This window comes from Lepidochelys kempii, chromosome 11 (assembly GCF_965140265.1).
Source record: "Lepidochelys kempii isolate rLepKem1 chromosome 11, rLepKem1.hap2, whole genome shotgun sequence".
NCBI classification, from domain to species: Eukaryota; Metazoa; Chordata; order Testudines; family Cheloniidae; genus Lepidochelys; species Lepidochelys kempii.
The window spans coordinates 63,368,996-63,396,246 of NC_133266.1; the positions used below are offsets into that span (position 1 = coordinate 63,368,996).

Genomic DNA, 27,251 nt, shown 5'->3' on the forward strand with positions numbered 1-27,251 from the left:
CAATTTGGGGCGGGGGGGGGGGGGGACTCACAGCACTGACCCCATAATGATCCACCACCTTCCAGGTAGGCTTGGGTAAGCCATGCTCCTCCCCACAGCTTCCCCTACTTTGCTTGTGTGGGGGGGGCAGCTCCCCCTCTGCCTTCAAGCCACTGCTGACCTCCCACGCACACTCCCATGAGAATCTAAACAGCGGCCGGACACAAAATAAGCTCCAGCTTTTGCCTTCTTCTGGAGGTAAAATCGGCAGCCCATTGGCTACCAGACAGACAATATTTTTCACAGTGCCCCAGCCAAGCAGTGCGTGGTATGTGCCACGGGACACGGATGGCGTGTGTCACACTGGCCCATTTCACTCAGATGAAAGCATTGTCCTCAGTGCTCAGCCTACCAGGTAGCAGGTTAGGAGACTAAATCTGGACATTCCTTCGTTCATCAAGTTTTTCTTACCTTGACACGGACACTTCTCCGGTGGGGAAAATGTTCATCAGCTAGCTAATCTCTATAGCTATTGTCGGTATTTCTACAGCGCCCATTAGTGTAGTGCCTTCGTGCTGATTCTGTGGTCATTGCTGTCAAAATGGTCACAGATTCATAGCGTTTAAGGGACCATTACGATCAGCTAAAGTAACTCTTGTATAACACCAACCAGAGATTTCCTCCCGTAATTCCTGCTTGTAACCGAACTAGAGCAGCCAGCCAGTGTTGATTTAAACATTTTGGTGCCTGGCAGGCCAAGGTTTGTAATGATGATAGCTAGGCTGTGCTGTCTAAACCCTACCTGTAACTCGTCATAGTTTTGGCCCCGTGTATTGTTTTCTGGGTTCTCGACACTGATACAATCACAAATCACATCCACGGAGCTCTGTTAAGCTAAGGTTTGCCTGTGCTGAAGCTACACAGAAGCTGGCTGTGGCTATTTACAAGCCACCCTTCTCTCTGAAGTACAATAGCCCACTCCCTGGCACGACTCGCAGCTTTTTAATTCTCCCCTGATCAAGAGTTTCTGTAAATTAGGAGACTGGCAGTAAACAATCATTGGAAATTTCACTATGGCCTTTGGTTCCTTATCCAAACTATGGTATGTGGCAGAGGACAGTCTTCTGTGATGTTTACTGTGTAATTAGGAATGGCTGAATGCAAACCCACGGCATCCTCTTCTTTTTCTGTTAGTGTTTTTTATTTTTATGAGTGGTTTCACGTCAGTTTGTTATAATATGTCCTGGGAAGTGTGTACATGCGGGTTAGGGGAAACAGCGAAGCTCTGGCTTCCAGTTGTTCTATCAGCTGTTAGTTTGTTGCAGGTTTTTGCCACTGGTCCAGATGCATCTAAGGGCTTGTCTACACTACCAGCCGGATTGAGGGGCAGCGATCAATCCAGCAGGGGTTGATTTATCGTGTCTAGTATAGACACAATAAATCGACTGCCGATCCCTCTAGTGTCAACTCCGGTACTCCACCTCAACGAGAAGCGCAAGGGGCCTCAACGGCAGAGCGGCTCCTGTTGACACACCGCAGTGAAGACCCCGTGGTAAGTAGATCGAAGTATGTTGACTTCAGCTACATTATTCACATAGCTAAAGTTGCATGACTTAGATTGATCCCCTCACATAGTGTAGACCTCTTAGAGCCTGGCTATAAATAATGCTCTATTTTCTACGCTGAGGGTACATGAAATGTAGCAGGCATCTGTTGGCTTGTCTATGCTTCTGGGTTTTTTTTTTAATGACTACATAGCAGAACATCCATCATAGGATTACGCATTGTAACAGTGCAAGCACATTTGATAGGATTACTACTTACCTCTACGGTATCGTAGGTGAGCATAATACATTACAAACAAATAGGTCTTATAATGTATTATTTGTATTGTGGTCCCTGTCACAGACCAGGACCGCAGTTTGCCAGGCGCTGTATAAGCACAGAAAAGACTGGCCTTGCCCCAAAGAGCTTAACAATCTAAGGGAGTACATGATTGATAAATATTGTCAATTTATAATGTAGCTCTTTACCTTTAGTCATAGAATATCAGGGTTGGAAGGGACCTCAGGAGGTCATCTAGTCTACCCCCCTGCTTGAAGCAGGACCAATCCCCAATATCCCTAAATGGTCTCCTCAAGGATTGAACTCACAACCCTGGGTTTAGCAGACCAATGCTCAAACCACTGAGCTATCCCTCCCCCCCATATAATAAATAAGATATAATAAAGTCCATATAATAAAGATGTTGGTGTATCCCGCACTCTACCAGCAGTTTCTGTTTGCAAGTCATGTGGCTCTTTCCTTCTAGGAGACTGCTGGCCTAGGCTGACATGAGATAGACCTTGTCATTGTAGATCAGTGATACTCAGACAAGCTCAGGAACCACAAGTGGCTCTTTAATATGGCCCCTGCAGCTCTTTGCAGCACAAGATATGAAAACTGTGTGATTTAATTATTAACCAATCTAAGTTATTAACCAACCAGGATGCTTTTACTATGTTATTAGCCAATTGTAGACCACTCAGCCAGTCATTTTGCTGTGAGAATTAGATAGATAGATGGATCGATAGTAAATGAAACAATGAATTCACACTACTGTGGCTCTTTTGGGTAATGTTGATCACTAATTTGGCTCCTGAACCACTGAGGTCTGAGTATCGCTGTTGTAGATCATTTCTGCTCACTGAGAGTGGAGCTATTCCTGGTAAGAATGAGACACATCAACTGGCAAGCATTTCTGTATTTGATTCTTTTATTGATCTTTTGTTAGCCTACAAGCATTAACTTGAATAATTATCTTGATGAGGGTATCCTGGGATTTTTGTACATATCAGCTGGGATTGCCAAAAAGACCTAAGGCAGTTGGATGTCTAACTCCCTTCGCTTTCTTTGAAGATACCAGCCATCCCCCTTGTCTACACTAGGTGAGTTTTACAGATACTTTCCATATTTGTTAATACTGTGTCAACTCCGCTGGCATTAACACTGGAAGCCCCAGTGTAGATATTTTGCTGGTTGCCACCATCTGTTTAAATACCATGACAATTAGACCTGCTCCAAACAGGGTTAGTTGAAATGGTGCTAAAATTGTGAGTGGCCCATCTATGGTAGGCCAATCCCAACATTGCTAAACTCAGTACAGCAGAACTGGTGCGAGCAGTGGCAGGGAAATGTTTCCAGTTACACAAGGCTGCTGAGGTTGATTCTCCACGGCCTAGCCCATGGGTAGTCATTCACCTCTACCATGCAGATTTGGTAGCGCATTGCACCCTCTTTCTCCCGGTGAAAATGGCAACACCAGGTGCAAGGCAGAGGAGAATAAGTGCCTCCCCTCCCTCCTGCCATGTTGTCTTGGGGCGAAAATGCAGAGAGGAGTTAGTCAGTGACTCCAGCAGGTCAGAGCAGAAGCCACCAAAGCCGGGGAAGGGCCTGTGGACATTCAGAGAACTGCCTACAGTTTTGATTGGTCTGTCTCAGCCTTGTGCTGACTGGCCCCCATTGCAATCTCTTCACCTCACATTTATGCCACATCTGCCCTTCTTAGCCTCTTCTCCCCAGCTTTGCCCCCCTCCCTTTTCTAAATTCTCATCCCAGCCTCATTAACCACACGCCTCCCCCCCTCCCCGCCACACAAAGTGGAACTTATATGCCATTGGCTGCCAGCAGATTGGTCATGCCGCTTGAGTGTTCTGTCCCCTCCCCTGTCCTGGGTCTGGCTTGCCTAGTTACGTCGTAAACTCAAGAGGGCAGGGACTGTCCCCTACTGTGTATGTACAGTGCCTAGCACACTTGCTGGGCACTGCCCTATTAGGCATGATTTGTTTTATTTTTACATAATGCATATGTATCAATCAGATGCATGTCTTGGAAGACACACATTTTCTGTATCTAAACACTCAACACATGGGTATCTGGAATACATGTACGGACTGTACCTAAATAATTGCACTTGTGTGGCTTCCCTGCTCACGTGTTGTTTCACTGCATAGCCTTGCTTCTGACTACCTGAACCAAGGGAAAATGGTTTATAAATATGAAGCCAAGGCCCTACATTACCTCTGAACAATGTAGCCAGAGTCCCACGTTCAGGAACAGGGCAGCTTGCTTTGTGCGTCACAAGTGGGTGACGGACATACTACCAAGATAACAACGTGGGCGCTAAGGACAGCCTGTGAGCTTTACCTTTGATCTTCCTGGCGACCCTACTGCGGTGCATCACAGCCCGACATTTTCCATATATGTACTTTTTGGAGCATCAAGTTGTGGTTTAAATTTTTTTTTTTTTACACTGGCCCTTGGAAAAGAGAAAAGGCTCTATGCTGAAGTTGACATGATGAATTACTATGGCTCTTGCAAAGCCCGCAGTGTTCATTGTGTAAATACTTATTTATGGACTTTAAAATTGTGGGTTATGTAACTAGATGGTGAGCGACTTTAAGCCCTTTCCCCAGTCTATTGACTTGATAGAATCTAATGGCTCCTTCAAAGCAATTAAGGTCTATTGGGTTAGGGCCTATTGTGTATTTAGAAAATTTTAAAAACATGTGTTATTTACCCAAAAGACTTTAATGAGTGTTTAAATACATAGTTGGATGGGTTCTGAAATGGCTATTGCTACATATAGTGAAATGTTTCCTGAAAAGAGGTTGCTCTGGGTACTTTGCAATGTGAAATAGCTTGCTCATTTGGGATTTTTAAACAGCAAGGGGGATGGTGTTGGGTAGAAATTTGTATGTTTAAAAATCTAGTTGTAGTGAATTTTGGGTTTCATGAATGTTGCCAAATTGAAGCACGAACTCCAACAGCTTCTTCCAGAGTCCTGGCCCCGTACTGTCCATCAATGTGTCTGAACTCCTGCTTCCTGGGGGGAACAAATTGCTCAGTGCCCATGGTTCACTCAAAATTTTATCGTGCAAAGGTGACAGTGAATGACAATGAGGTGGAGGTTTTCTTTGGAACTGGACTGAGACCCACTGGCTTATTTCTCAGACCCTGTTGAGCAGCCATCAGATGGGAACAACAAGTTCTGGTCAGTACAGACTTATGCTGGATTTGAATTGCTGACCTATGGTCAGCTGGTTTTAAACAGCATAGCTCCACTGACTTCCTAAGAGCTCCCCTGATTTATACCAGCTGAGGATCCAGAGGCAAAAAGCTCCATCTCCCCTCTTGGAGCTATCCAGTCCCTCTATGAGATGAAAATAATATAAGCTAATTATTACGTGCTATATTTTTAGACCAAAGCTGTTTTTGACCAACAAACATCCTAATTGGTTAGTCTCTAAGGTGCCACAAGTACTCCTTTTCTTTTTGCGAATACAGACTAACACGGCTGTTACTCTGAAACCTAAAACAGCTATTTTCTCTTCATTCCTCTACCTTGAGCACCGATTTATTTGAGTCAAATATGCACAGCCATTCCATTGTGGCACAAGGCTTTGCGTACCATGTTTCAGACCAGAATATTTGGCAATGTGCTTATGTTCCTATGTGTTATACTCAGCCTTAAATAAACTCAGTTTCAGTTACAGTGTATAAACACCTTCACAGGGAGAAAGTACTGGGTGCTAAAGGGCTCTTCTCCAGCACAGAAAGGCAAAACAAGAACCAATGGCTGGAAGTTAAAGCCAGACAAATTCAAATTAGAAATAAGGCACACATTTTAACCCAGAGGAACAAACAATCAAGGGACATGATAGATTCTTCATGTCCTGAAGCCTTCAAATGCCTTTCTGAAGGATATGCGTTAGCCAAACACAGGTTATTGGGCTCAGTTCAGGAGTAACTGGATGAAATTCTATGGTCTGTGCTATACAGGAGGTCAAACTAATTGATTCAGTGGTCCCTCCTAGCCATACAAATCTAAGGCTGTCATAGCTGAGCGTAGATGCAAACCATGTTCAGAAACCCAAATTTCAACCCATCCTTTCATTAAAATGTCACTATCTGGGACACGCACAGTAGGAATAAGCAAAGCCCTACACTGGCCCCATCTATACCCTAGCTCTTTCAAGAGGCTACAACCAAGCTTTTCAAAAGGGCCTAGTGATTTTGGGCACCCATCTTGAGACACCTTAAAGATGCCCAAGTCTCAGAAAGTAGAGGGCACCCACCTCCTGAAAACCAGGCCCCTGGAAGTGTCTCACGTCGGCCATCCAAAAACAGGGGCAGCCAAAATCACCAGTCGCTGTTGAAAATCTAGACCTGTGTGTTTTCCTCCATCTAGACGGGGGACCCCCCCCATACACACACACGAGCAGTATTTTCAACTGAGGCTTTAGATGAGCCACTTAGTGAACTTCAGACATTGGGTGCTCCCAAACCAGCCTCCTATGACCTTTTAGACATTCTTGCTAAGACCAGACACTTCAGATTCTCAATATGTGCTTTTAAAATTCTTGAAACGCTCAAGTGGGTCAGAGGAATGTTTGGAGCCAGACCTAGTGTGTCACATTGTTTATCTCGAAGGACACAGCTCATGCTGAAATACAAATGAACCCCGTGCATGAACTCAAGATCAAATTTACTGGACACAAAAATGAAAGAAAGCTGGATGAAAAGAGAATGGCACTTTTTGGAACTGTCGCTGGTCTTGCAGCCATTTCCTACAGACACTTCGGTTCTGCCCATCAGCAAATCACTGCTGGGCTCATGGCAGAAGTAGATTAAATATGGGCTGGAAACCGGACATCCGCAGTAACCCAAACATTTTGACATGAGGAGATTTTGGGGAGTTAGGAAATAGCCGTGGCCCACAAAACAAGGGCTGTTTAAGAGCAACAGCTGTTGCAAAGAGACTAATGCTATGGAAATGGGAAATAAATTTGATGGGTAAAGGGGACACATCCAAACTCGTAATCCTGGCCCTCCCTGCAGCATGTAATATGGTGGCTCACACCATGACGACATCCTGCCAGCGAGAGAGGCCAGGGACCAAAGACATGGTCCACAACAGCTGTTGTTCTTCCACCTGGGCGTCAAGCATGTGTTGTTCTTCCACATGGGCGTGATGGAATACTGCCTCTCTACCACCAGCGGGACCCAGGCAGCCCCTCGCTCCCTGCTTTCATTCAATATTTACATGCCACTGCCAGGAGAAACGATGGGACTTTGTGGGCTCAAATGTCAATGATATGCAGAAGTTCCACAACTTGGCCAGGCTGCCACAGCTGGCAGTAACCCCCCTGACAGCCAGCTAGCCCAGTGCCTGGCTGAGCTCGGCAGTTGCAGAAGACCATAGCAAGACAGAGGGTATGCTGGTAAGCAGAGGAAAACACCGGTGACCTTGCTACCATGAGGCAGCCCCGATTGGTCCAGGACACATGCCCTCAACTCATCAAGACTCTTTGCAACCTAGGAGTCCATTGGGACCCCTCACAGACACTGGCCTTTTTCAGAGCAGATTGCCTGAGAAACACCTTCTATCATCTCCCAGTGGCTAGGAGCCTGCATTCCACCCTTGCTCATGGATGACCTGACAACGTTAATACCTGCCTCTGTTTGACTGATGGCAATGTGGCTTCTTTGAGCTTGACAGCCTCAGCCACGAGGAAACTGCCACTGGTGAAGAATACTGCAGCAGGGGTCACTGAGAGCACATCACCGCTGGGCGCCACTTTCCTCAACACCACATTACATGGAAGATCTTTGCCCTTCTCAAAGTGTCAAATGGTCTGAGCTCAGAGTCTCTCAAAGATTGCTCCCTTTCCGGGCCTGGACTGACCTCACCAGCGCTGATCCTTGGGCGCAGCGGAATCAGGTGAGCTCTCTTCGCACAGGAGATGGGGTTTTCTCGGGGGCTATCACGAAGGTCACAGTGTCTTCCAGCCCATCTGCACAGCCTGCTTCTTCAATCTGCCTTCCCTACCTCCCCAGCCACGCACATCTAGGGTCCGTCTACACAGCAGCTGGAGGTGTAATTCCCAGTCCATCTGGCACTTACAAATAGCAACGTGGCGTGGCTGGTGACTTGGGCTGGCTGCCTCAGTCCAATCCCACTCAACCCCCTCAGCACATATACGAGTGGCCCTCCTGAGATGCTGCAGCCACACACTGAGATTTTTAGGCACTAGCTGGAGCAGAGCTAACCCCCACCCAGGCACTGTGCAGACATACCCTTTCATACCCACTATGCCCACAAGCTTACCTCTACGCGGAGGAGGAATGGAGAGGAAACCATTATTGAATGATACTGGGCTCCATTCCTGGCTGGAAGCATCTCAGCTACCATGGTGGTATCAAAACCTGAGAAGAACAGAGTCGCCCTCCAGTCAGGGAAGGACAGTTTGGGCAACAGCCATGCAAGATTCCCCACAGTGCCCTGCCAAAGCGTCTGTAGGAACTGACCACCTTAGGGGAGGGGGCATGAGAAGAAAGTTTAATCCTTGGCCTCTCAGTGCAGAGGCTGCCAGTGAGATGGCTAATCAGGGCCCAGCGATGGTTTGTGAGATATGGATGTGTACTGTGTTACTAGAGAGCACCCTAACCCAAGCCCCTGAAGGATGGAAACTGGGAGCTCTAGTGATCATGTGTGCACTGCATGAATATGTACCCGGCTCTAACGGAATTCCTAAAGTCCTCTACGTGGGCTCAGAGTCATTCCGGCAGGAAGGGGCAGTCTCTTTGCTGCTGCTCCCACATCTGGTTCGGAGTCTGGTTACAGACTTGTTTTCACTGGGAACTGGATTAATACAACCACACCTATTTCACGGAGGCCATGAACCAGCCACCTGATAGTAAAGACGTGGTTTCTATGACACTGAGAAATGTCCATCAGAGACTCCGAAACTCAGAGGGCTGGACTCGGATCTCATTACACTGGGGTGAATCCAGAGTAACTCTATTAACTTCTGTGGAGTCACACTGCTATACCAGAGATCAGACACTGCTCATCATCCCTTGTATCCTAGGAGAATTTGAATCCCGGTCCCATGAGATGATAAAGGCTAGTGAACTAACCACTAACCCATACAGCTCTCCATTGTAGATTTCATTTATGAGCCATCACTGTGTAAAGGAGAAAAGAATAACATATAATCCTGTGTCTGTATTTACTTCTGATTTGGGTTGAGATGCCCTGTATTGTTCACTGCCTAAGAACGATTGTATGAAGTTAAAACCTTCTAAAATTATTTTGATTTGACTTGCAGATAGGAAGACATGGCAGCTGCTCAATGCCGGTAAATAAACAAGGAGGTGTCTGATAAAACCTAAACGTGAGCATTGTTTGAGTTGAGCGGAATCCTAACAAGACGAACTGTGCAAGAATGTACATTGTAACAGCTTGATAAACCTTTTTATGCACTGCCATTGATCCAACAAAGGGCCAAATTCAGTAAAGGAAATAAAACAGAGTCTAACCCAGGATACCACTCGCCGAGAAGAGAGTTCAGGTTAAGCTCAAACACTAAATTCAGGGACAGGGAGCGAATTCTGCAGAGACAGCAGGTCAGCTGCTGTGCTCACCTCAGAGCAACTCCATTCAAGTCAGGGGATCTCCACTGGTGTAAAGGAGATCAGCATCTAACCCAGGGGGAGAGGGAGGAGGGCATTAAGTTGTTCCCTAGTGCCTCCTGCTGGTTAACTGAATGGGCTCCAGAGGAGAGATGGTGCCCCTGCAGCTCCATCTATACTGCAATGAAAGCCCTGTAGCATGGCGCGGCTGGACCAGGCCAGCTGACTCGGGCTCACGAGGCTCAGGCTGCAGGGTTACAAATTGCAGTGTAGGCGTTTGGGCTCAGGCTGATGCCTGGGCTCTGAGACCCGCCCCCTTATGGCGTCAGGACCGGGAGACGCTCCCTAAAAGTGTGTGGGGCCACCGGCACCCAAACCCTGGCCCCGCCCCCTTACTCCCATGCCGCCCCTTCCCTCTGAGGCCCTGCCCCCCCCACCCACCCCCGGCTCGCTCCTCTCTGCCTCCTCCTCCCCGTCGCTCACCCTTATGGCCGGTAAAAAGTGTCTGGGCCATGCCCCCGGCCCCCTCCGTTCCGCCCTTGCATGGGGTCTCAAAGGCCAGGCTCTGGCTCAAACGCAAACATCCACATTGCTATTTTTAGGCTTGCAGCCTGAGTCCTGTGAGCCTGAGCCAATTAACCCGGGCCCTGAGACCCCATGGCGTGGGTTTTGCATTGCAGTGGAGTTGTACATTGCAGCCCTGTCTACATTTGGCCGGGAACTGGCTTAGCCACACACTGAGTTTGGAAACCCTGGAACAGAATGTAAACATGGTTTGGCCGCCCTCCTACCCTAGCTAATGGAAACAAGTTCAGACAAACTGCGTTTTAGAGCATTTCAGTGACCACAGACTGGGTATGGCCTCACTGCACTTCAACAGCCACGGCTGGCCTGTTTCATCTGACTTGGGCGCGGGGGCTAGGGGGCTGTTTAATTTCTGTGTAGCCATTCAGGCTCAGGCTGGAGCCAGGACTCTGGGACCCTCCCATAGACGGAGCCTCGCAAGCCTAAGTCAGCTGACACGGGTGAGCGGCAGGTGGTTAATTGCAGTGTAGATGTTCCCATTGAGTCCTACTGTGAGTGAGAGTGGGCTGGAGAAGGGACATAGAACAGGGGAGATGGGTCATCTCAGGATCATCACATCTCATCTGCATCCGATGAAGTGAGCTGTAGCTCACGAAAGCTCATGCTCAAATAAATTGGTTAGTCTCTAAGGTGCCACAAGTACTCCTTTTCTTTTTGCATCTCAGGAGAGACTCTCAGGGCAAAACGAAGACAGCCAGCTTCCATGCTGAGCAAATGCATACAAAGCTCTAGAAAGAGCTGGGATTCGGTCTGTTTGGTTTTTAACCAAGTGGATCCCTTATAGCCGCTAAACTGATGGGACCAGTTTCGTGTTGCTGCCACCTCTGGCCCCAGCTGAATTCCGTAAAAGTCCCAACTTTCAATCTATGTATTTTACGAGGAAAGGAAAAAAGATCCCCTGGAAGCACGTTGTGCCGATTAAAAGCACAAGAATGTGCCCTGGTTAAAAGCGGCCGAGGCTTGGCCTCTGCGCGCAACTCCCCAGGCTGCAAAAAGGGACGGGGCGGCTCTAAAGGTACTTGAAACAAGCCAAACGTTGACTGCAAAACCGTACCCATATGTCGCGCCCCGGCTGCAAAATACCCTGTGTAATTGGCTACAAGCTTCAGAGAATAAAATCCAATTTACCTGTCAAAAAGAAGCGCTGAATGGCCCTCTACAGAATGTGGTGAGCACTGAAGTGCCGCCGACTCCCAGCCCTGTAGCTTTTCTCCCCCCGCCCCGATTTGTAAGGGGAGGGAGAGGGAAGAAGTAAAAGTTGGAACAATCCACTGAAAAGGCCGAGTGTTCTTTGCACAGTTAGCCCACTAATTACTATTAAACCCTAGTTCCTTTTTGTGTTCCAAGGGGTGGCTTCAATGCAACGCTGGCTCTTGGGCCTTTCATGAGGTTGGCCTAACCCTTGAATAGCCAATTCCCCTCCCCACTCTCTTTTTCTACACCGCTTGCTCCCCCCCCACCGCTTCTTCTGCTTCTTCTCTTTTTTCCCTTTGCTTTTCTGATAGCATTTTCTGTCCATGTTGTGTAAGGCCCTAAATGAATCTTGACTGCCCCCACGGCCGACTGGAGAAGCACAAAAGCAGCCCATTCCACTGGCTACAGCGCCATTGTGTGCCCGAACAATGCACTAATTGGCAGTGACAATTGTACGGTTGGAGAGGAAGAGGAGGGGGGCAGGTGGGCTTTTCCAATCAGTGCGCCCCCTCAATAAAAAGAAGACGACAAGGCGGGGAAAGAGAGCGAGAGAAAAAGACACACACACAAGCTACGCCGCCGTTTGCACTGAGCTGGCAGAAAATTAATAACGATACGAGTAAAAATAATGATTTTTAGTGTGTGTATGTGTGGGATAAAGGGAATGTCTCAATCTGCCAAGCAGTCTCAAGATCCCAGCGGCTAAAGAGCGTATGTGACTGGGGTGGGGGTGGGGGGCACCACTTAAATACTCATGGGAAAAGAACACAAACAAAACCCAGTGAGGCCTGGTGCCCTGGTGCTCTGCTGTGTTTAAAAAAGCCCTGAATGAACTGGACTTTCAAACTCTTCTTTCTGCCCAGGACCAATGGGAAACAAGAGGTGACCGAGTACGACAGTGCTCTACTGTGTACAGCGGGGAGGATGGGTGGCTGGTCTGTGGCGTGGCAACTCCTGGGCTAGTACAACCAGAGGGGACAAGTGTGAACACACCTGGGTGTCATCTTCAACTGCGATAAAGCTCAGGTGAATGAAATATGACATGACATGAAGGGTCATAGGCTAAGGGAGCTAGTGTGACTATTGGGTGAGGTCAGAGTCTCACATCACATATCTTGGGGAGTGACTCTGTTCATTCCAACAAAGTTGCTCTGGCACAAGATCCGCATCTGCTCTGGCATTTGCAGCAGAAGTTCTGTCCGGATGGGTGAGACGCTGGTTCAAGATCAAAACCCAACACCTCCAAACTAAGCATCTGGAATAGGAGAGGAGCAACAATAATGGGGTAGGAGAAAGAACAAAAGGCTGATGGGCTTGGAGAGGAAGGACCATCTGGTGGTCCAGGCTCTGCCAGACACCGCCTGTGTGTCCTTGGGCAAGTGACGTGGGAGTAGAGGCTAAAAACCTCCTCACCCAGCGGCCCCCACTGAGAACCATCCTCATCAGCTCTGTCTCAGAAAAAATCTAATGTGTCCTCTGTACCTCAATTCCACATGGGTGAAACTGGGATGCCACCCTCTGCCTCACGGGCACGTTGGGATGAGACATTCATTCCGCTGTGTCAAGTGCCCCATAAATACCTACACAGAAGTGATTTTCTTGGAAGCCTAGGAGGTTTTGGAGAAGTATAGTCCAGGACCGGGCCACCAGACTGCAAGCACGGAGACAACCCCCCAAAAGTGGAAAGCTGCAAGACAGCTAGAGGATGGGACATTTCAGCTAAATGCTTTGCTTTAAACCTATCCTAGTTACCTGGACAAAGAAGCAAAACCTCTGACTAGTAACAACAGCCTGTGGGAGACCAGCAACTCTCGGAAGCAACGCGAATAAGGGCTCCAATTCTGTCTTGAAGAAACGTTGGCATAGTCATACAAAGGGATGCAAAAGTGTCTAGTCGAGATGGACCCACACTGAGCTTGGATCCAAACTTCCCCCTAAATCACGGTGTTTGGACCTGGGGTTGTGGTTTGGCCCACTATAAAAGTTGGGTTCAGCTGTCAAGTCTGGCTCTGAACCCCAGGTTCTGGGGACAGTCATGTCCACAATGCTGTGCTTTAAATAAAAGCTGGTTCAGTACTGCCAGCCCAGGGGGCTGTGTGATGAGTTGTCCAGAAGAGCGACTGGAGTGTGGCTCCGACACTCTGCTACAGAACAGCGTGTGCTGTTTGCAGTGGTGGTGCCATAAATCTGGCCCGCGACCAGTTGTGCTCTCATTGGCTTTTTCTTTGTAGCACTGTCTCAGCGAGGCTCTGCCTTGAAACCACAAATGCTAGAGACACAGTCAAGAACTCCACTCTGCATTAGCTTGCTCTGTGCTGCCTATAGCCAAAGGGTGTTAGATACCCAACCCCTATTGAAATTCCAGGGTATTTGGGTGTCTAATGCCCTTAGGCTCCTTTGAAAATCTAGGTTTACACTCTACATAGGCCTGGGGTCAGTGAGATGGAAGCACAAGAAAAGGTGGTGATCCCTAGTAGTTAGTGCCCACAAAAACTGCATTGTGTGTGAGTTTAGGTTGCCCTTCACATAACATACAAGCAAGGAAATGAAACACTGGCCTCTAGCATGGCATACTTTTTCCTCCTCCACCCAGAGACACACACCTCACCACTGGAGCCACCACTGTCCCCCACAGACAGCGCTACACAACCACTCCCCCATCCCATTTGACATGCTCCCCTTCCAGCACCCTCCACAGGTGGAGAGGAGCTGATCAAATCAGAACTGCTGATAACATGGTTAGTTACATGCTGTCAATGGAGCAAACAAGCCATCTGGGCTTCCCTTCCCTTTGTAGGATCCAATCTAGCTCCTACTGAATTCTCTGGAAAGAGTCATGTTGATTTCAGCGGGAGTTGGATAAGGGCCTTATTTAGGGAGCCTCTTTTGTCTGTCCCTTTGCCCTGACTCCTTCACAGAAGTGCTTTATGGCCCCGGAGCAGCACTTGACATAAACCTGTAGGTCCGGTTAACAATGTCACTACTGTGTACGTCTATTACACCCTCCTTATTTTACCCGGTGCCATCTCGGGTTAACTCGCTACCGAACCCACGTGCCCCCAGTTTCATCTTTACCAGGAATCTGCCACACTTGTCAACTGCTACCGTTTGTATTTCTCAACCCCTCACTTCAACGCCGTGGGCCCAGTTCGGGTCTCTCTCATAGTGGTGCCACTTCCACTGATGTCAGTCGGATCTGTCCCTGTTTGTGGGCCCAACCTTGCGGCCACTGAAACCATGCCCAGGGTAAGGTGCTATTCCCGGGTGCTGAATCTGGCCCCCGCTCAGCCTGTTTAAAGCCAAGGTTTGTCCACAGCTGTGCATGCCCAACACAGATTGATTTCAACAGCAGGCGCACACGTGTGCCTCAGGGCTGAATGTTATCCTCAGGGCTTGAAGGGCAAGGTTCTGTGCCCATTGGACTCCGGGACAAAAATTCAGCACAAGGCATTACTCCCCGTGAAGAGCGTGGCAGAACCAGACATTGGATTTTCAGTGCACTTTGGCTTAGCAGTTGCACATTATGTACCTGCCTATGGCATTAGTCACAGACCAGTGAGGTTAGTTTGTAAACAAATGTGCTTAAATACAAGGACACCTTGGTTTCAGTTGTTACATACGTAGGCTCGATGTCTGCCCGCTGCTGTCTTACTTGGGCCAAGTGACTACACGTCCTTACTCAGGCATTGTATTTACACCTTGCTTACATTGTTAATATGGTTCTTGCTATTGACTTGCTATGACATTGTACGTAGTGAGTAACTCTGAGTTCTCTAGTGAATGGAAAGTGCAACTCTTGAAACAAGCCCTTACCTTATTTCTCTTTCCAGATGAACCCACTAACCTCATTTTTAGTGTCTGAGCAATTCAGACTGCAGAAATTCAAGAGTCTTTTACTATAGGCAATGAAACAGCTCTTCAGCATACTCACCACCCCAATGCCAAGGTTTTTATTTGTCTGTGCTTCAAATGGCTGGAATTTACTCCTAGTCGCTGTGAAGACCTTGTCTGGTTTGACTTGTGACACCCGATTAGCTGATGTGCTTTTCAGCTCTTTGCCTTGATGGTAACACAAGACCCTCCTGACTAGCCTGGTGTCTGAAATGCTATTTTGGCTGCTGTTTAATTAAACAGGAGCCCTTTTAAAAGACAAACCATAACTGTGTACGCAAAGCCCCAGGAATCCTTTTCCTTTCCAGAGACGATTGGCATACTGGTTCATGCAGCAGTTCTCAGCCCCCCCCCATCATTGGTCATTTTGCTACAATGGGATTGCAAGTCTCAGAGCTAGATGGCTTAGGGGGCTGGAACGCTCTACTTCCCCCAAGGGGTGAAAAGCTAGCTCTCGTTGCTTCATTTACACCTGTAATTTCACACCAGTGCATTTCTCTCCAGAGTTTTATGTTTAGGGCCTTACTAAATTCATGGTTCATTTTGGTCAATTTCACAGCCATAGGATTTTAAAAATAATAAATGTCATGATTCCAGCTATTTAAATCTGAAATTTCGCGGGGTCGTAATTGTAGGGGTCCTGACCCAAAAAGGAGGGGAGGTGGGGGTGGGCACAAAGTTATTGTAGGGGGGGTTTGCAGTATTGCTACCCTCACTTCAGCTGCTCTCCGGCCACCCAGCTCTGAAGGCAGCAGCGCAGAACTCAGGGTGGCGTGGTCTGGTCTTGCCACCCTTACTTTTGCGCTGCTGCTGGTGAGGTGCTGCCTTCAGAGCTGGGCGCACAACCAACAGCCGCTGCTCTCCAGCCGCCAGCTCTGAAGGCAGCACAGAAGTAAAGGGCAGCAATACCGCGACCCCCCCCCCCAAATAATCTTTTGGGTCAGGACCCCCAATTTGAGAAACGCTGATCTCCCCTGTGAAATCTGTATAGTAGAGGGTAAAAGCGCACACAAGACCAGATTTCACAGGGGGAGATCAGATTTCATGGTCCGTGATGCATTTTTCATGGCTGTGAATTTGGCAGGGCCCTATTTATGTTGTACTGTTTATGCCAAGCGAGCAGGGAAGCTGACGAGGGAGGTAAAATGTTAGTTCCCTAGAGCTGGGGTCTGGCTCTGGATGGGGCACAAGCCATACGTTACTTTTATTTTAGAAAGGTTCCCATAGACTCATTGAACCTGGCCCTTGCTGTGGCCACGTACAGCTGGTAGAAAGGTTACATTCTAATTCCGCTATGTGGACTGCCTGTTAAAAAATGAGTAATTGAAAGATTATTAAAGTTCATAGACTCCAAGGCCAGAAGGGACCATTGTGACCATCTATCTAGTCCGACTTCCTTGGTAACACAGGGAAGTCGGGCACAACCAATTCACATTTTAGGTGGAAGCTTTCAATTCCGATATGAAGAGACTACTAGAGAAGAAGGGCCCAATTCTCCACTGCCCTGAGCCTTGGGAAGTCATTTACACCGGTGTGTTCTCGTTTGGTAGCCTGCGACACCCGCTTCGCACTGGTCACAAATGACTATCACAAGGTGCCGAAGCAGACTTGGAGCACAGTGCTGGGATCATTTCTCCTACGCAACCCAATGGCGAATCATTCGGCCCTAGGCACGGAAAGGGTGAATTTTGAATGAGGAAAAGTGTTTCTGGGTAGATTAGTATGCTCAGGTGACGTGAGTGGTTATAAGGTGATTCCTCCACTGTGGCTTGTGAGCAAGGGGCTGGGACTACAAAGAATCTTGAGTTGGTCCAGCTGACTCTGCTGTAGAGCAAATAGGGCGTGAACGGGCAAAAATGACCTGAACATCTGGTTTCTCCCAGCGGATTGGACTTCAGAGATATAGCGACGGGGTGCTCTGCCTGTGATGGTGCTCCCAGAGGGGCCTCTAGCAATGGGTGTGCCCTCAGGATGAGGGATATAAATGAACCCACCAGGAGGAAAACAATGTAGAAGGGTGGCTGTGGCAGGGGTCTATTCAGCCTTATTCCCCGCGAGGTCCTCTCTGATTTATGGCCCACATCACCCTCACTGACAGCACACTGGGAGGGGAGAGGTACACTGCCCCTAGCTTGCTGATCTCAACTAGCACTTGGCACCTGGTTCCTGTGGGGCCCGGAGAGCTCACCGGATCCCAACAGGGCATTTCTACATCCTTCCATGCCTGGGCTGAAGAAGGTAAAGCTCAGCCCCACTGAGCAGTTAACAGAGCGGGTTAATATAAGTAGCAGTTAAGTACATTCTCACTCCATCTGCAAGGAAAACAAGGGCCTTCAAGGTAAGATTTTATTGCAGTAGTTATACTTTACTGCAAGGAGGCAGTTCCAAAGTGTTTACTATGCACCATAGGTTGGGAGGGGCAGGAAAAATCACAGCTATGAGGTTATTGACCCAAACTGAAATCAAGGTCCCTCGTGCCTCCTACCCGAAATGGCCCCTGGCAGCGGATGGAATATATTTTTGGGCAACTTAGTTCATTTAAAAAGAATGAGGAGGACTTGTGGCACCTTAGAGACTAACAAATTTATCTGAGCATAAGCTTTCGTGAGCTACAGCTCACTTCATTTAAACGCTCATAAAATGAAAAGGCGCACGATGGAAAAAGCTGCTTCCCAACCATCAGGCCCTCTGCTTCCCACTGATGCCTAGAGATGAGCCAAAACTTCCTGCTGTGTCTAATCCTATTGACTGAAAAGGCGAGATGGGGGGAAGAAGATGTAGAAACACAACTCACTCACCTTGTAAGGCAAATAAGGAGGTAAGAGGAGGTCTTATCAGGAACATGGTTACACCGTGTGGCTCCTCTGGTTTCAGTCAAACATTAACTCGTTGCTCTTTATCACAGCTGGTTTCATCAGGGGGATGAAGTCCAAAGGCACCTGAGGAGTAGAGGATTTACACTCCTGATTGAATTTTTTTTTAGGGTTGGGTGGGAAGGGGTGGGGGAGGAATCACTCTGGTCTAAGACGTGACAACACAAGAGTCACCCGTAGACATTTAGAGGCACTTCCCTTCTTGTCCATTTTCTCATCATCTTTTTCTTCCTGTATTTTAAATAGTGGATTTAGTGCTGGCAAGAAGCTTTGGCTTCCCATCCCTGGGGCACGGATGCACAGACCTGATAGAGCAGAGACAGTGGCACTAAAAACTTCCCCACAAGGTTAACTTGCCTTAACCGTGACCTGGAGGGACCACATTAGAGGTGACAGGGTAGTTGAATATCCATTAAATTCCCGGCCTCGCTACTGAGCCTAAGGATGCTCAAGCACCTAAGTCCCATGACATCATAATGGGATTTAAGTGCTCCGGGCTTCCACCTTGTTTGTTTCAAATTCCCACACCTCTCCAAGGCTGATCTAGTTTATTAACCTTTGCCCTCATAGATTTTTAAACATTATATTTACAGAAATGAACCCAAGTGCACTTCAGCATAACACAGCAAATTAAAACATTGTCATCGGCCACAAAGCCAGGGATGGGGCATTTTTATGTATGTTGTCTTTTAAAATTTGAGAAATGCTTAGTCATCATATTCTTGCTGATGCAGAACAGTGGAGGCAATTCCAGGGGTGCCTCCTGGCCAGAGACAGCTCATTGTACTCTGTGATGCACACCAATGCGATCATCACCTTTGTTCTCACTTATGACCTAAATCAAGATCTGAACCCAGGTCTCCAAAGATGAAAGATCAGTGCGCTACCAAGTTCTGACAAACCCTGGGACTGAAGTATCCTGCCACCCCTTTCCAAAATCTTGCTCTTTGTTTCTCCATGAGGCCTGCTCTCCCACAGGAAAAGACTACAGAAGTAAGGAACAGGTGAGGATGGGCTCTGATCATGACACCAGCTGACTCAGTGGTGAACACTATTTCCCCTTGCCTATACTGACTACTCAATCACTGTTAGCTAAGACTTCTTGGCAACGGTCTTTGAACATGGCAACATTCTGTCAGGCAGACAAGCCAGAGGTGGCTGCATTTCAGTAGTGGGTGACATGGTCTTTCTACTTCACGGTGGCAGTGAGAGATTTATGGCCTGGTTTTCAAAGTTGCTGAGCAGCCACCGCTCTCATTAATTGCAAAAGGAGTGGTAGGTGCTCATCACCTCAGAAAATCCAGTCATTAATCGTTTGTAAAGTGCTTTGAGATCCTCAGATGGGAGGGACTAAAGCTCAAAGCCCAGTGAAATTCATTGACTTCGATAAGCTTTAGGCCAAGTCTACACTTAAAATTTAGATTGACATAGCTACGTCATTCTGGAGTGTGAAAAATCCACACCCCTCAGTGATGCAGCTATAGCAACCTAACCTCCAGTATCGATGTGGCTAGGGTTGATGGAAGAATGCTTCTGTCGCCCTGGCTACCATCGTGAAGGGAGGTGGTGTTCCTACAGCGATGGAAAACACACTTCCTTTGGCATAGACTGCATCTAAACTATGGGGTTATGCCAGCATAGAGACGGTGCCATAGCTATGCTGGTATAGTCTCTGTATTGTAGACATGGCATTGGATCCAACCCAAGAAGAGAAAAATATTATTATTAGCTAGAATCTAGAGGACTTTCCCCAGTGGGCTAGGGTTTGAAGGTAGATTAGCTTTAAGGCCTGAACAATCACCCAATCGCCCTATTCATGCCGCAGTGTTTCAATAAAAGAAAAAAATGGTGCCAAGGAGACTTTTTTTTATACCATTTATTTAGATTTAGCTTTATACACAAGGGACTGGTGCTCTGAAATTATGTCACAAATAACCCTCACCTAGGTACACTGTCAACATATAATTCAATTCACTGAGCTTAAATTGTAACATTAACTTTGTTGATCATAAATTAAGGATATTGACTCAACAGTTGCAGATAATTAAAAAAAATCCTTGTCAAAAGTAAAAAAAACACAAAAGGTTAGCAGCTAGACTAACGATGACTAGACAACAATGACTGTCCATGAACAAGGCCGCCTAAACCTAGGCGAGGTTTAGGTTAGCAGCTAGACCATGATGACTGTCCATGAACAAGGCCGTACAAACTCAAGGGACATCACCATCGATAAAATCCATGGTTCTTAAGTACTGTGGGTAAATATGGAGGGAGTGGGTTCAGGCTAATGCAAACTGTAGGAGCCTCCCCACACTGGCTTTTCTTAGATCTTGTCTACCCAAGAAAGTTGCCTTGGTTTAACTTTAATTGGTTTTGAAACTGATTTAGTTGAACTGGTGCAGAGCCCTGTGTAAATGCTCTCAATTCTTTTTGTAAGTTTCTTATTTTGGCTTTGTGTAAGAAGGTAAAGGATTGACTTAAGCAAATTTGGCATAAGCCAGATTTAAACTGCTTTGAGTATCTGCACAGCCTTTTGCACCAACGTCACTAGAATCGGTCTGAAATCATACCTTTTGTTAAACCAGCGTAAACCTGCAGTTAGATAAGACCTGAAGCTAAACTGAATCAAGCCACCACCCTAAGACAGTGGTTTTCAAACTGCAGGTCGCAACCCAGTACTGGTCTCGGAATGGAAGGCACTGGGTCGTGGCGGCTCTGGTCAGCACTGCCGACCTGGCCGTTCAAAGTCCCGTCGGCCGTGCTGCCTGGCTAAGGCGGGCTAGTTCCTACCTGTTCTGACACTGCTGACCAGGAGCTGCCCAAGGTAAGCCCACGCCCCAATCCCCTGCCCCAGCCCTGAGCCCCCCCAAAACCTGGACCCCCTTCCTTTACCCCAAGCCCCTCATCCCCAGTCCCACCCCAGAACCTGCACCACCGGCCCAGAGCCCTGACCCCCTCCTGCACCCCAATCCCCTGCCTCAGCTCAGAGCCCCCTCCCACACCTTGAACCCCTCATTCCTGTCCACACCCCGCAGCCCTCACACCAACCCTCTGCCCCAGTCCTGAGCCCCTCCCACACCCCAAACCCCTCATCCCCAGCTCCTTTGGGTCGCAGACATCAACAATTTTCTTCAACTGGGTCTCCAGAAAAAAAGTTTGAAAACCACTGCCCTAATACACATTGGTTCCGGCCAGCGATGACTCTGGCTTTCTTGTCCTGGGTTTCTCTTGAGATTCCTGATTGGGCCAGAATGTTTGGTGGCTCTGTGATGTGGGTGACTGCCCTTCCTTAGGGACTGAGGGGAGACCAGCACTTTAAGTCAATATGTGATCTTAGGATGTGACAGCCCCTCTGCTCAGCTACAGGGACAAGAATGCCATTTTTAAATGGGATTCCTGCTAGTGGTTTAGATAATGGGCTTAAAAGGACACACCAGGTGGCCAGGCTTTTCCCCAGGCTGGCGCACACAGTGGTAGGGCTTACTGCTTATTTGCCGGACTTAAGCAGTTTAACTGCCTTTCTAGGATAATGTCAATCAATCAGCATAGATGGGCTGTCATGTGTGACATTGTGTCAGCTGGTCTTGGGCTAGCCCATGGTTCCAGAAAGACTGGCTGGCACAATGTTAAACATGACTTGTCCCGGTCTACACTACAAAGAGGTGTTGGTCAACATGACTCCTCAAGCTCATGTTCTAACACCACCTAATTGCCCCATGAAGAGAAGCCTGCTAATGGAATTCTCCTGATCACAGGTAATAAACAGTGAGTTACCTCCCCGAACAAAACATCCCCATCCAAAGTGCAGGCAGTTACGAAACCTCATTGTTACAGTTCTTGGTAAAGTGGATGCCGAAGTGAGCCAGGGTTGACAGCTCCAATCCAAAGTGTTTTTTAATTGTGACAGCGCATTTCTGACAGAGATCCTTCACTTTTGGAAATTAAGGCACCAAGTTAAGCAGAAGTGAAAGGTTTACATAGAGCTTGGTGTATGCAGAGCTGGTATATCCTGTCTGTGAGGATCCTGCGGGGGTGGGATGGGGCGCAAGGGAAGGTTAACAGGAGATTTAGTTGAGATCTACAAATTAATCAAATAGCAGCTTCCATCAGGAACCATGACACAGGAACAAAGACCCTAATATACAGTACTGTAAGGCACTCCTACTGGGGAGGGAGAATCGAAAGGCAAATTATGAAGACGGAACCACCAGACTCCACTGGTTCAATAGCTATACAATAAGCTACGAAGCTGGAAGTCTGGCTGGAGAGCTCAGGAAGACAAAGAGAGAGACAAAGAGAGAGAGAGAGAGAGAGAGAGAGCGCTTTCAGCAGGGCAGCAGAGCACAAGAGCTAAGATTGTAATGATTAGTCTATTAAATCCCTTCTATAGGTACCAACAGTCAGCTGCAATCTGGACATGACCTTCCCAAAGACAGGTTTTGTTCCATAGGGAGAAAGCAAACAAAAAGCTCTCAGGTTCCCCATTTAATTTTAACGAGGGTTCCCATTACAATACATTAGAATGTACACAGCTACTGATATTAAATATTAAGAGAAAGACTTGCCACCAGCAGCTCTCTCGGTCTCCACTCCTGAAGTGGTAATCAGGGCCGGGGTTCTCGCCAAAAGAGCCTTAGCTCAAATAGTTCAGAAGCCAACCCAATTGCGAGCTTCTAGCATCCAAGAAGTGAGACTGGACCGGTATGTGCCAGTCTGGACACTGTGTCACGTGATGGAGAAATCAGCTCTCATCAGCCGAGACTGACAAAAAGCAGGAAGGGCACAGACGCGTGTAAGAGAAAAAAAACTTTGCAGATCAGGCCCAAAGATCTCCCCGCAACAATTGGTGAAACCCATCCACTGGGAAATCCCTTGTTTCTCATATGTGAGAACAGCATGAAAAACTTAAGGTCACAGGAGCAAAACTGTTAACAGACACCAGTGAAAACCAAACCTGATGCTTGGACAAATGCACTTTGCACAGCAGAAATTAGGATGCCCACTGATTCAAGTGCACCCACTCAAGACCAGCAAGATTTGGGAAATTTCATTCAAGTGGTTGACAACATAAAAAAACTGCAGCTTTCATTTTCTAGCTATGTCTTTACTCCATAAGGCGGGGGGAGAGAATTGCATACATTTTTTTTTCAAACTCTACAAGTTTAAAAATAGTCTCAGGCTAACTAAACTAAGATTCAAAGTATTCTAAGTAGTCATAAGGATCAGGCTATAATCTAGCTGTTTCATTAAAGCACGCTAGATCTACGGTGACTATTAGTTCTGTACAAGCTTATAACAGTGGTAATTGCATGGATCATCATGAGCATCTTCTATAACCCTCCCCCCTGCAGCAGTGAGAGTGTTTCCCTTGTGTTGCAGACAAGTCAGGGCATTTTACTTCTGATTCACAATGAAAAGTTTCCGCACAAATTTTGCAAGCACAAATATAGGAGTTACACTCCAGGGAGAAAGGGATTTTCTTTTCAGGGAACGATCCTGTGTCCTTTTCCAGTTGGTGGTCTATGCCAACCAAGGAGCAGGTGACAGTTCCATCTGTGTGTAAGATGTCTAAGGAGCCAGGCAGAACGGGCAACGAATTGTTCTCCTGGATCAATGGCCAATAGCTATGTTGCTACAGCAGAGACTACAGAGAAACCCCCCTTCTCTCCAAAACAAAGACATCCCTGGATTGGGAGATTTTGTTGGAAATCATTCATCATCACAGATTGCTTCCTGTGTAGACAAGGGGTTGTTGCAGAAAATCGGCCCCTTTTCAGTGGATGCCAGCATATACTTAGTAGAGGAACAGTTTTGTTTTTTTACTAATAGAATTTTAAAGTTATGCTTTTGCCTTGTGGTGCTGAAAGTTAATACGGACCCAATTCTACTCCTCCCGTAGTCAGGACTGGATGCTTCATTGTGCTTCATCAGTGAGTCTGCTGGAAGGACACAACCTCTGATGCACTTTGCTAGGCATGCTGACATAGAACTGGGTTTAACTCCTTATGGAGAAACGAGCAAGACTTCCCCAGAGAAGAAAGCTTCTTCCACACTACGAGAAGTCAAGTCTATCATTCCCCTGGTGCGAATGTGGCTCCATTCCAGGAACTGGCTCCCTTCTAACACTGCTGTACGACAGCACTTCACATAAACCTTTGGTATTGGCAGCAGCTCTTACTCAATGTGATGTGCGAGTGTAGTTTGCTGTCGGGGTGATGGCAGCCGCTCCAGATCTGCTCTTTACATCAGACTTGCTATTCCATTTTGCTGTACATCTTGAAGTTAAGAGGCCAAGTTCTGCTCTCAGTAATACTCTTGTCAATTCAGAATAAGTCCAATGGGACTATGCCAGAATTTGGCCCAAAATATCCAGCAAAGCACTGGCACATTTCGGATGTTGCACATGTCAAATAAGTTAACATATGAAGTCTGAAAAGCGACTCTGCTCTCATACAGGGTGTGCAAATGCACTCGAATGCCTGGCAGCGAAACATCACTGTAAATGATCATGTGTTCTAATGGGTTATGCTCTGGAAACAGCGACTGGCATTTTTTGCGTGACCTGCCCTTAGGTCTGAAATTAATTCAGAATTGCACCAGCCACATCAGGTTCACTTCCAGGCTGGTGGCTTTGTCCCATGACTGGTCTAATGGACACATGCAGAAAACACGCTGGGGGGCCGGATTGTTTGTGTAGCCATTTCCTGTTTGTGTGACTGTAATTCCAGAATATCTCCCCAAGTGTTTGCATTTGTGCGTGAGCACGAAATGATGGAGCAGGGAATTCTTCTCGGAGGAGCCAGGCAGGATTCCCCTGGAGCACGCTCTAGGAATCATATTGGAAAGCAAAGCATTTCATGTATAGTCCATTGAGCTGGGAGGAGGGGTCATGCAGTGGGAAGGATGCGTGGCTCATTTTCAGAGAGCAAGTACACTAAACAAGGGAATCTCTATGCTTCCCTTGGCCAAACCCAATTCACTACGCGGTCGGGCAACCAGACAGCATTATCTTCATTAAAATGAAAACCAACCAAAAGCTATGGAAGCATAGTTACCCCCCAACACACCCCACCAATCCTAAGCTTTTCCAAATGAACACGGATATGGATAATAGATGTTTATTCATTTGACAAAGCTCAGGTTCAGCTATTTCCCCACCCTCCAAAGGTTGGGAAACAGAAACACCGGTGTTTGAATAGACGAGAGGATACATTTTTAGCCTGCCAACCACTTCCTATAAGTATTATACCCCCTTCTCTTTTATTTATACCATTCCAGCGATTAATGCAAAGTTCTGATGATAAGGGCTCTGGTTGCTCCCTTAAATACAACAGCTACCATACGAGGTTTCTAGGCCAGGCACAGAGACCACTCTAGCTATAGGGATGCTTGGCAGCTGCCCAGGGCAGCAGATTTCAGGGCAGCTTCCCCTCTGTCATAAGTTCAGTGGCGCTGTGATCCCGTGGGCCAGGTTGCAATGCCACTCGCTCATATTTGGCCCTGCCATCCCTCCATCATGATGGAGGTGCAGCTGAGTCAAACCTGAGTGGCAGGGAGGAGGGAAGCTCACTGGCTAGGTGATTATCTAAGAAGCATAGGTTGGTGGCCTGCCATTTAGCAAACCTGCTAGAGAGGAGCGATAAATAAATACACATGCACACAAAAAGTCTGTAAACTTTTCTCCTGACACTGTACTTGCTTTCTGTAAATTTACACACGAGTACATATGTATGTAATATACATACTGCTGTAGAGATCGGAGAAAAACTTAAGATACTTAATGGATTCAAGTGAAGACGATCTCAAAGACTCACTGGGGTGAAAGACATTGTCAGTGGTGAAACATACACGTTTTCCCAATCAAATCGATCACACATTCTCTTTGCACAGAAGACATGACTTACTGTGTTTCATGTTTCCCCATATTCCAGGTATGTGGGGCAGAATACACTTCCGAGAATTGCCCTTTCCCTTGGTAAGTTCCTACTGAAGTACCAAAGTCCCCCTGGACCTGCATAATGCTGCCAGGGGCCAGTGCAGCACACAAAATGCACAAGAAGGGTACAGGAAAAAGATTAAATATGTTTCATGATTAGGGAAATTTTGCGTGTGCACACGCACACACACACACACACACACATTAAAGGCAGAAGAGATCTTTTCCTGTAGCTCTAGCAGATTCAGGTAAGGGAAGCATGTTTATCACTCCTATGGATAAAGCACTGCTCATTAATATAAGGTGATCTAAAAAACAAAATGATCTGGTGGTTTAAAATGGCTATGAATGTGAATGGAACACGGATTTGAACTAACATCCCATGAACAGAGGCCCACGTAGACAGCAGCAGCAGGCAGAAGGTGATGCTCCAATAACAGGGCAAGAATGGTATTGCCACCCTAGCCAAAAACAGCAATCAGTCCTCTGTTGATCTTATAGTATTCTGCTGGGATGGCTATAAATATAGACACACCCCTAAAGGAATTCTTGTTCTTACGCTTGAAAACATCCTGAACAAAATCTGACATGAAAAGCTCTTTTTTCTTTGGGTGGAGGGAAAAAAAAAAGCCCAAAGCCATTAGAAAAATGATCCATGCATCTGCATCAGATGAAACAGGTGGGCATGATACCATTGCTACTTTCTCAGTCCCTGAAAAACACTTCACCAGGGCCTCAGCCAAGACTAATAAAAATAATAGACTTAAATAAGCAGCTGATTCACTGTTTCTGACCGAACAACAACAAAAATAACAGCGATGTGGTTGTGGCAGGAAATCGTTTCTGCCTTGAGGAAAATCTTCTCCTGAGGTGGAAAACAAAAGGTTGATAATTAATGAGCTTGACCGAAAACATTTCAAGCAAGCCACATTTTTCATGAGATCTAGTGGTTCAACTTCACTGCAAAATGCAATTTGGCTGTAGACATTCTAAAGCCATCCAGGTTTCACGGCTCTTTTGGCCAGTGCTAAGCGATAATCAGGATACGGTCAGGCAAAGTCTTTGCAATCAGGTCGCTGCCTGAATAGCTAAGAAGCTGCTTGAATTGGTGACTGTAGAAGAGGATCTCTTCCTGTCAGCCAGTGCCTAAGAGAAGTCATGTGTTCTGGTAGGACAGCTCGAACATGGTGCAAGACTCTTCCAGGCTCTCGTCCATATTCAGTCTCCTCCAGAAGGACTTCTGCTTCTTCTGCAGCTCTTTGCGCACACACCTGGGACACGGGACAGACTTCACTTTGCACTCAGAGTGGAAGACAGCGCCACAGCTCTCACACCTG

General features: G+C 47.1%; 1 protein-coding gene and 1 long non-coding RNA gene across 5 annotated transcripts in view; one reads left to right on the top strand and one right to left on the bottom strand.

Annotated features, from left to right (window-relative positions):
- The first annotated feature begins 369 nt into the window (after nucleotides 1-369).
- Nucleotides 370-9,649, top strand: LOC140895858 (uncharacterized). Its single transcript, XR_012154376.1, has 3 exons — nucleotides 370-1,531; nucleotides 2,789-2,906; nucleotides 9,132-9,649. It is a non-coding gene; the product is annotated as an uncharacterized lncRNA (long non-coding RNA).
- Nucleotides 9,650-17,811: 8,162 nt separating this feature from the next.
- The window catches only part of PLEKHM3 (pleckstrin homology domain containing M3), a 133,688-nt gene continuing 124,248 nt past the window's right edge, over nucleotides 17,812-27,251 (bottom strand). For 2 of the 4 annotated variants that reach the window (XM_073306629.1, XM_073306628.1), the window contains one exon: nucleotides 21,069-27,248. In XM_073306629.1, coding sequence (XP_073162730.1) covers nucleotides 27,071-27,248 — 178 coding nt within the window. In that variant the 3' untranslated portion in view covers nucleotides 21,069-27,070. Of the gene's footprint in view, nucleotides 18,045-21,068; nucleotides 27,249-27,251 lie in introns of those variants that run through there. The other 2 variants (XM_073306631.1, XR_012154375.1) reach the window with 2 other exon arrangements.